The sequence below is a fragment of the Sander vitreus genome, chromosome 17 (assembly GCF_031162955.1).
Source record: "Sander vitreus isolate 19-12246 chromosome 17, sanVit1, whole genome shotgun sequence".
Classification (NCBI taxonomy): Eukaryota; Metazoa; Chordata; class Actinopteri; order Perciformes; family Percidae; genus Sander; species Sander vitreus.
In genome coordinates this window covers 32,284,748-32,294,747 of record NC_135871.1, presented here as the reverse complement: position 1 = coordinate 32,294,747, position 10,000 = coordinate 32,284,748, and the positions used below count along the sequence as shown (strand labels likewise).

Genomic DNA, 10,000 nt, shown 5'->3' with positions numbered 1-10,000 from the left:
ATCCATCTATCTATATATCCATCCATCTATATATCCATCCATCCATCCATCTATCTATATATCCATCCATCCATCTATATATCCATCCATCTATATATCCATCCATCTATATATCCATCCATCTATATATCCATCCATCTATATATCCATCCATCTATATATCCATCCATCCATCCATCTATCCATCCATCTATATATCCATCCATCTATATATCCATCCATCTATATATCCATCCATCTATATATCCATCTATCTATATATCCATCCATCTATATATCCATCCATCCATCTATATATCCATCCATCCATCTATATATCCATCCATCCATCCATCCATCTATATATCCAACTATCTATATATCCAACCATCTATATATCCATCCATCCATCCATCTATATATCCATCCATCCATCTATATATCCATCCATCCATCCATCCATCAATCATGTGACTAATTAAAGTCCCAATAAATGCCAAGTTCTTCAAGGGTGTAGGTTTTGTTTTAACATTGGTGGGGACACTTTATATCTGGGGGGTGCAGGACGCGAAATTACGAATCCTACTACGGCCACGCCAAGACCCGCCCTACGAAGCAGCTCGATTGGTTGGGGTCAGGCATTTGTGTCAAGGAGTGGTTAAGGCACATGTGTCAAACTCAAGGCCCACCTAGTTGTGCCCCAAACCCCAAAAAACATGGGGAAACTGTTTTTCAACTTGCGATCCTCATTTCCGGTAAGAGTTTTAACATAAGTGTTCATTTTGGGACAATATTAACCATCGATAGTGGGACTACGGCAGGAAGTGGTCAGAGACTGTTAGCAGTGGACTGACGGAAGTATGCCGAATGAGACACAGCCAATATTTCACAGTTTCTGTTTTCTGTTAGATCGTTTATAAGTCTCGGCAAAAGGTGACAAACATGAAAGCGTGTCCAAAAGAACGCCAAACTAAAAAAGCTTGACGAAATCGGCAAAATAGTACGACTTTTCTTTAAATATTACGACTTTTTTCTTGAAATATTACGACCTTTTCCCTGAATCGGCGAAAGTGACAAAAGAAATGTCGAAAGAAACTTCTAAAAGAGCAACAAGTGTGAGAGTAAAACAACTAAAGTGTCGACAAATGCGACAAAAAATATGGAAAAAAAGACGAACGTTTGAAAATGGCGGCCTCTCTAAAGGCGTGGACACACAGAGAGATAATCGGCCGCCGGACAGTCTGGTGAGGTCGTGACTCAGAGGACATACGTGTCACAAACGGCAAATCCACAACCGTACAACAGCGTGAAAGACGACACACTAACGGAGATCAAAGACATATTTAAAATGTCTTCCAGTTCCAGTTGTTAAATATTTTTTAGAAATGAAAGTGATCTTTGAAAAGGTGCAACTGCATTATAATGCCATGATCATTATATAACGGCGTTTTTCCATTACATGGTACCTGCTCGCCTCTACTCTCCTCTACTCGCCTCGTCTCCTCACTCGCCTCACTCGCCCTCACTCGCCCCTCTACTGCTCCCCCCTACTGCCCCGTCTCTACTCGCCTCTGCTCGCCTCCTACCGCCTCACTCGCCTCTACTCGCCCCTACTCGCCTCCCCACTCTACTGCCCTCTACCGCCCTCGTCCCCACTCGCCCCACCGCCCCCCACTCGCCCCCACTCGCCCCCACCGCCCCACTCGCCTCCCACTGCCCCACTCGCCCCCACTGCCCCCACTCGCCCCACTCTCGCCCCCACCGCCCACTCGCCCCCCACCTGCCCCTCCACCGCCCTCGTCCCTACTCGCCCGTCCCACCGCCCCACCGCCTCGCCCCACCGTCCTCACTCGCCCCCACCGCCTCGTCCCCCACTCGCCGCCCCTTCTCCACTGCCCCGTCCCCACTGCCCCTCACTCGCCCCACTCGCCTCGCACTCGCCTCCTCTCCTACCGCCCTGTCCCCACTCGCCTCGCGCCCCCACTCGCGCCCTACCGCCTCGTCCCACTCTACTGCCTCGTCTCCCCACTCGCCCCTCTGCTCCCACTCGTCTCCACTGGCGCCTCGTCTCTCTCTACTCACTCGCCCCGTCTCCCCTACTGCCCTCCCACGCTACTCCCACTCGCTCTACTCCGCTCTCGTCCCTCTCCACTCCACTCGCCGCTCACCGCACTCGCCTCTACTCGCCTGCTTCCCGCCCCTCTCGCCTCCGCCTCTCTCTCTCGCCTCTCGCACCGTCCCCACCGCCCCCTACCGCCCTCTGTCCCCCACTCCCACTGCCCCCACTCGTCCCTCTACTCCCCTACTCTGCCCTCTGCTCCCCACCGCCCTCACTGCTCCCTCACTCCCACTCGCCCTCCCACTCGCCCCTCGTCCCACTCGCCTCGTCCCTCGCTCTCCCACTCGCCCCGCCCTCGTCCCATCCGCCCCTGTCCCCCCACTCGCACTGCCCCCACCGCCTCTTCTCACTGCCTCGTCCCCCACTGCCCTCACCGCCTCGTCTCTCCACTCGCCTCGCTCCCACTGCCTCCACTGCCCCCACTCGCCCCTACTCTCACTCGCCCCACTCGCCCCGTCCCACCGCCCCCGTCCCCACTCGCCCCCGTCTCCCCCACTCGCCTCGCTCCCTCACTCCCACTCGCCCCGTCCCCACTCGCCCTCGCTCGCCTCTCACTCCGCCCTGCCTCGACTCGCCCCTACCCGCCCACTCCACCGCCCCGTCTCACCCACCGCCCCGCCCCCACCGCCCCTCATCGCCTCACTCCCACCGCCCCGTCCCCACTGCCTCGACCCTACTCGCCCCACCCGTCCCACCGCCTCGTCTCCCACTCGCCTCGCCTCCCACCGCCCTCCACTCTCCACTCCACCGCCCCGCGCTCCCCCACCCACTCGCTCACCCACCGCACTTCCACCGCCTCTCCCACTCTACTGCCCCACTCGCCCCCGCTCGCAGCTCGCACTCACTCTTCCCACTCGCGCACTCCCATCGCTCCTCGCTCCACTCGCCTCGCTCTGCATCGCCTCGCCCTCACTCGCCCCGTCCCACTGGCCTCTGCCCATTTCCCTCACTGCCTCACTCGCCTCTTCTCTACTGGGCTCGCCTCTCACTCGCCTCGCCCTCACTCGGGCCAGCTGCATCCGCTGCTCCTCTACTCGCCTCGGCTCTCCCTACTCCCTGCACTGCCCCTCTGGCGCTCTACATCGCTACTCGCTCTCGTCTCCACTGCGCCACTTCTACTCGCCCTCGCCCCCACTCGCCTATCTCCGCCGGCCTCGTCCCACATCTGCCCGTCCCATCGCCCATCCGCTCACCCTCGCCTCTCGTCTCACTCGCTCGCCCTCGCTCACTCGCCTCATCACTCTCTCTACTCGCTCGTCTCTACTCCACTGCCTCGCCTCTCCCTCGCCAGCCTCGCATCTACTAGCCCTCTACTCACTGTCCCCTACCGCCTCGTCTCATCGCCTCTACTCGTCTCTGCTCTGCACCGCCTCTCACTCGCCCTGTCCCCACTCGCCTCTACTCGCTCTGCCCAGTCTCGCCTCTACTCCTGCCGTCTCTGCTCGCTGCCCTATCTGCTCATCGCTGCGTCTCCTCCACTCGTCCTGCTCTACTGCTCTACTGGCGCTCTCGCCTCTCTCACCGCTCTACTCGCCTCGGCTCTCGTACTCGCCTCGGCTCACTCCACCTGGGCCTCCCGCGCCTCACCTCACCCCGCCTCCACTCCGCTCTCTTCTCTACCTCTGGGCCTCGCCTCTACTCGCATCTCTACTGGCCTCGTCTCTACTCTCGTCTGTCTCGCCTCTACTGCGCCTCTTCTCTACTCGTCTCGTCTCTACTCGTACTCTACTGGCCCCTCGCTCTCTACTGCGCCTTGCTCTCGCCCACTCTCTACTCTGCCTCGCCCCCATCTCTCCCTGCCTCCACTCAGTCACTGGGTCTCGTGCTCGCACTCGCTCTCTACCCGCCTCGCCTCGCACCTCTGCCCCACCTCTCTACTGCGCGTCCTACGCCTCTACTGCCTGCCTCTACTCGCCTGCCTCTACGTCCCTACTCACTGCCTCTACTGCCTCGCCTCTACTCGCCCTCGTCTCTTCTACTCGCTCATCTCTCGGCTGCCTCTACTCGCGCCTCTCGTCTCTCTCTACTCCCTGCCCCGGCTCTCTCACTCGCCCTCGTCTCTTCTCCACTGGCCCCGTCCCACCGCCTCGTCTCACTCGCCTCTTCCCACTCGCCTCGTCTCTTCTCACTGCCTCTCTCTACTGTCTCGCCCCTACTCGCCCCGTCTCACTGTCTCTTCACTCGCCCCGTCCCTACTCGCCTCTCACTCGCCTCGTCTCGCCTCCACTCTCGCCTCGCCCCACTCGGCCCTCCCACCCGCCCCTCGTCCCGCCCCCACCGCCCCTCGTCTCTGCTCGCCTCCCACCGCCTGTCTCGCCCTCACTCGCCTCGTCCCACTCGCCCCGTCTCTACTCCCTGCCTCGCCTCTCCTCACCGCCCCCACTGCCCCTCTGTCCCACTCCCACTCGCCCCACTCGCCCCTCGCCCTCCACTCCCTACTCGCCCCTCTACTCGCCTCGTCCCCACTCCACTCGCCCTCGTCTCACTCGCCCCTTCCCCACTCGCCCGTCTCTTCTCTCCACTGCCCTCGTCTCACTGCCCCTCTCGCCTCCACTCGTCTCCTTCTTCTCCACTGTCTCCGTCTCTACTCGCCTCGTCCCCACTCGCCTCGTCCCCACTCGCCCGTCTCACTCGCCTCTCTTCACTGCCTTCACCGCCTCTTCTACTGCCTCTACTCGCCTCACCGCCTCGTCTCTACTTCGCACCGCCTCGTCTCACTCCCCCACCGCCCTCGTCTCCGTCCCCACTCGCCTCGCCTCTCCCCCTACTCGCCCGCTCCCTCTGCCCTCTACTCACTCGTCCCCTGCCTCCTCCCACTCGCCCTCGCCTCTCTCCACTGCCCTCGCTCTCTCTACTCGCCTCGCCTCCTCTACTCGCCTCGTCCTCGTCTCGCCCTCCCACTCGCCTCGTCTCTACTCGCTCGCCTCGTCTCCTCTCTCCCACTCGTCTCGTCTCGCCCTCTACTCGCCTCCCTCGCCCACTCGTCTCTCACCGCCTCGCCTCTACTCGCCCTCGTCTCTACTCTCCCACTCGCCTCGTCCCTCTTCGCCTCGTCTCTACTCGCCTCGCCTCTCTCTCTCACTCGTCTCGTCTCGCCCCTACTCGCCTCGCCCTCTACTCGCCCCGTCTCTCTCCTCGCTCCCGCTCGCCCTCTACTCGCCCTCGCCTCGTCCCACTCGCCCTCGTCCCCCACTCGCCCCCTACTCGCCTCGCCTCTGTCTCGCCTCGCCTCTCTCTCGCCCTCGCCCGCCTCTACTCTCACCCGCCTCACCGCCCCACTCGACTCTCCACCGCCTCCCGTCTCCCACTCCACCGCCTCGCTCCCCACTCTCCACTCGCCCTACTCTCTCCTCGCCTGCCTACCGCCCGTCTCGCCTCGTCGGCCTCCACTCGCCCCCGCCCCACTCCCTCGCCTCGCCCCACTCCGCCCGCTCCCCACTCGCCTCGTCTCACTCCACCGCCTCCGTCCCCTACCGCCTGTCCCCCACCGCCTCGTCTCACTCCACTCGCCTCGCTTCCTCGCCCTCGTCCCTACTCTACTCGGTCCTCGCTCCTCTACCCACTGCCCGCCTCTACTCGCCCGCCTACCACCTCGCTCCCTACTCGCTCATCGCCTGACTCTACCGCCTCGTCTCTACTCGCCTCGCTCACTCTCTCACTCGCCTGCCCTCACTGCCTGCTCTCTACTCTACTCGCCTCTACTCGCCTCTTCTCGCCTCGTCTCTACTCGCCTCGTCTCTACTCTACTCGCCTCGTCTCTACTCGTCTCTACTCTACTCGTCTCTACTCTACTCGCCTGTTCTCTACGCTCTCGCCTTGCCTCTACTCTACTCACCTCTACTCGTTCGTCCAATCAGCTGCTGGTTTTCATTTTTTGGGCGACAATCCAGATGAGCGCCGCCTGCTGTTATGGAGACGTATTACGTCTCGTCTCTTCGGTGTTCTGAAGGACCGAGTTTTTGGACCGACTCGGGGAGACTGATCAGTCCCGCTGGCTTTACTCTGTGTGTGTCTGGGCCTTAAAAGACACTTTTAGATCTCTGGATTAAATGAAATGAGGAACTAGACTTGGAGATATTTTTGTAGCGTTCACATTTGTTCTCAGAAAGAAAAACAGGAATTATTGAAAACTGTATAAAGACAGACAGACTGAGAAGACAAATACATTTTATATACATAATATACAGCTGGCGTTAACACACCCTTCTTTAACCCTTTTCTATTCACATTTATTAACAAAAACCGTCATAGTATAACATGTCCAAAAGTCATAGTACAGTATGTCTAAAAGTCATAGTACAGTATGTCTAAAAGTCATAGTACAGTATGTCTAAAAGTCATAGTACAGTATGTCTAAAAGTCATAGTACAGTATGTCTAAAAGTCATAGTATAGTATGTCGTTAAAGTCATAGTACAGTATGTCTAAAAAGTCATAGTACAGTATGTCTAAAAGTCATAGTATAGTATGTCTAAAAAGTCATAGTACAGTATGTCTAAAAGTCATAGTACAGTATGTCTAAAAGTCATAGTACAGTATGTCTAAAAGTCATAGTACAGTATGTCTAAAAGTCATAGTACAGTATGTCTAAAAGTCATAGTATAGTATGTCTAAAAGTCATAGTACAGTATGTCTAAAAGTCATAGTATAGTATGTCTAAAAGTCATAGTACAGTATGTCTAAAAAGTCATAGTATAGTATGTCTAAAAGTCATAGTATAACATGTCCAAAAGTCATAGTACAGTATGTCTAAAAGTCATAGTACAGTATGTCTAAAAGTCATAGTACAGTATGTCTAAAAGTCATAGTACAGTATGTCTAAAAGTCATAGTATAGTATGTCTAAAAGTCATAGTACAGTATGTCTAAAAGTCATAGTATAGTATGTGTTAAAGTCATAGTACAGTATGTCTAAAAGTCATAGTACAGTATGTCTAAAAGTCATAGTACAGTATGTCTAAAAGTCATAGTACAGTATGTCTAAAAGTCATAGTACAGTATGTCTAAAAGTCATAATATTAAAAGTGATCCAGTGAAGCCGAGTTCCTCTCTAAACCGTCTTAGGTCTGAAGAGACATTATGGGTTGGAAGTACTCTGAAAAAAGATGACCCAATGTTGTTTTATGAGTAAGTATTCATGGTATTTTGGTCTGATTGATGGACTACATATTAAGAAAGCAGAAACAGTCTCTGATGAAGGACAGAGAGCTGAAATATTTGTTGAAGAAACGTGTAATTTCTGGTCTGAAAGCGTCTAAAAACTTCAGAGATTACTTACATAAACGCAGCTCCGTGTGCGTCTGGGAAACAAAGAATAGATATGCTAACAGCTGGGGGAGGTTAAGTACATGCAGCAGGGTGTGGAGATGATTGTTTGGTACGGTCAGTCTCTGAGGGGGGGTGGGGAGGGGGAGGTTAAGCGCTGCTGCTGATGTTGTTCTTCTTGGACGTCTTGGTGCCGCTGGCGCCCTGGGGCAGCTTCTGCTCATCTCCGGTCAGCAGAGCTTTGATCTCTGACGGGATCTTCCCCTGATCCATGGCCGAACACCACTGCTTGTACTGCACCACACAGGGAAATAATAACAATAATACCTTTATTACATATAGCACCAGGGCTGCACGAGTAGGGTTGGGCATCGTTTGGAGTTTTACGATTGCGATGCCGGACAGGTACTTTTAAAACAATTCCAATCCCTTTTTTCTGGAGGGACTGGAAACTACATGCTGTTATAACGCGTGATCATACGTGAACTTGCGAGATCTCGTGGGTCCTCGCGACTTCAGCTTGTTGTGTTGCAGCCTGGAGCTCAGTTAGCAGCGCTCTAGTCTTCATTTTACGTTGAAAAAAAGCTGTAAAACTGCAACCCACCGTTGAATTAGGGCTGGGCGATATGGAGAAAATCAAATATCACGATATGTTTGACCAAGTACCTCGATATCGATACAGCAACGATGTTGTAGTGTTGACTATTGGTGCTTTCACAAAATATCTACACAATGAGATGTCAGATCAATAATCATCAGTAATGTAGATATAATGACTAAGTGGGTAAAGGCAAATAATAGAACAGCTACAACAGTCCGGTAGGTTCAGATAATGACATCACGTTACTGTAACGCAGCCTTTAAACCCAGGAGAAGACACTTATGTCATATTACGATCTCCAAAATCTAAGACCCTACCCCTAACCCCTAACCCTAACCATTGCCTAATCCTAGTGGCCTAGACGTTGGGGGCTTAAAACACAGATAAACGTATTTAACGTCCTCCATGATGACGATGTGTCTTTACCATCTCGAGTTCCTCCCGCAGGGCGCAGATGGCTCTCTCCTTGCTGGAGACCAGTTCCTCCAGGTACTGGTACCGCAGCTTCTTCCTGGCTCGGCACTCTCTGGCGCTCTGACGACTCCGCTCCAGTTTGGCCTTCAGGTCGATCTTTGCAGGCTTGCGGCCGCGTTTGCCCGGTTTCTTCACTTTACCAGCCACCATCTGACAACACACAGAGTCAGTCATCGGCCCTGAGGGACACTATGGCAAAGATATATTTGTTAACAACCTTTTTTTTTATTTTAGATGAAAACCAGACTGAAACTATAAAAAAGTAAGCATTGATAACAAAGCCTGGTTGATTTAGCTGCTTGACTAATAAGCAGCTGAGCAGTAACGTCTCTGCTAGTAATGTTAGCTAACACATGGCTGGACTAGATGAGTCCACAGTCCCACTGAACACGTAACAACTGTAATTCCTGGCACAACGTATCTGCTGGAGCTGCTACCCCCGCGACCCGACCCCGGATAAGCGGATGAAGATGGATGGACGTATCTGTGTTCCGAAAACAATGTCACGCACAGAAACCTTGCATACGTCAATGTGACGCTGATGTCTCTCTCTCTCTCTCACTTCATCCCTCGCTTCTCTCTGCTGACAGTGACATTACCTCACTGTCTGTCCTCTATTTATTATTTTGATGCTGATAATTTGGCTAAAAAGTTAGACTTTGAATGCAGGACTTACTTGTAACCGATTATTTCTGGTATATCGGTGGTGGTATTTCTACTTTTACTGAAATAACTTAAAGTTAAATATCTGAGTATTGAGTAACGTTATCTTCTGTACAAGCTAACGTTACAGTTAGCATCGTTTAACGAACATATTTGGAAAAAGATAGCGTCACAATCCACCGGGTTAACGTTAAAACAGTTATCAAACTCTACACTTACTTGTTTGTAGGCTGTTAACAAATAAGGGTTAGCTAACATTACAGTTAGCATCGTTTAACATCATTTAAAGGTCCCATGGCATGACATTTTCACTGAGGTTTTTTAACATTAATGTGAGTTCCCCCAGCCTGCCTATGGCCCCCCCAGTGGCTAGAAATGGTGATAGGTGTAAACCGAGCCCTGGGTATCCTGCTCTGCCTTTGAGAAAAATGAAAGCTCAGATGGGCCGATCTGGAATCTTCCCTTTATGACGTCATAAGGGGAAAGGTTACCGCCCCTTTCTCTGCTTTGCCGCCCAGAGAATTTGGCCCCCCCATGAGAAAGAGAGAGAGATATCATGGCTTTCAAACAAGCAAAGTGGCAGCTGGTCAAGGCCACCCTCCACCTTGCCCCCCCCTCCTCCTCCTCAATAGCATTTAAAGCTACAGACACAGAAATGGCACATCCTAAGGAAAGCTCATTGTGGGACTGGCTCTATAAAAGAGACTTCAGATACAGTATTAGGGACCACTAAGGTCTATATAAAAGAGACTTCAGATACAGTATTAGGGACCACTAAGGTCTATATAAAGAGACTTCAGATACAGTATTAGGGGACCACTAAGGTCTATATAAAGAGACTTCAGATACAGTATTAGGGGACCACTAAGGTCTATATAAAGAGACTTCAGATACAGTATTA

The 10,000-nt window shown here is 53.0% G+C and overlaps 1 protein-coding gene across 2 annotated transcripts in view; it reads right to left on the bottom strand.

The window, feature by feature from the left end:
* Positions 1-10,000, bottom strand: part of crebl2 (cAMP responsive element binding protein-like 2) — a 12,505-nt gene that overhangs the window by 1,372 nt on the left and 1,133 nt on the right. The window contains exons 2-3 of one of the 2 annotated variants that reach the window (XM_078273216.1): positions 8,389-8,625; positions 7,375-7,655 (exon numbers count right to left, since the gene is read on the bottom strand). In XM_078273216.1, the coding sequence (XP_078129342.1) occupies positions 7,512-7,655; positions 8,389-8,625 (381 nt within the window). In that variant the 3' untranslated portion in view covers positions 7,375-7,511. The remainder of the gene's footprint in view (positions 1-7,374; positions 7,656-8,388; positions 8,626-10,000) is intronic. The other variant, XM_078273217.1, reaches the window with a different exon arrangement.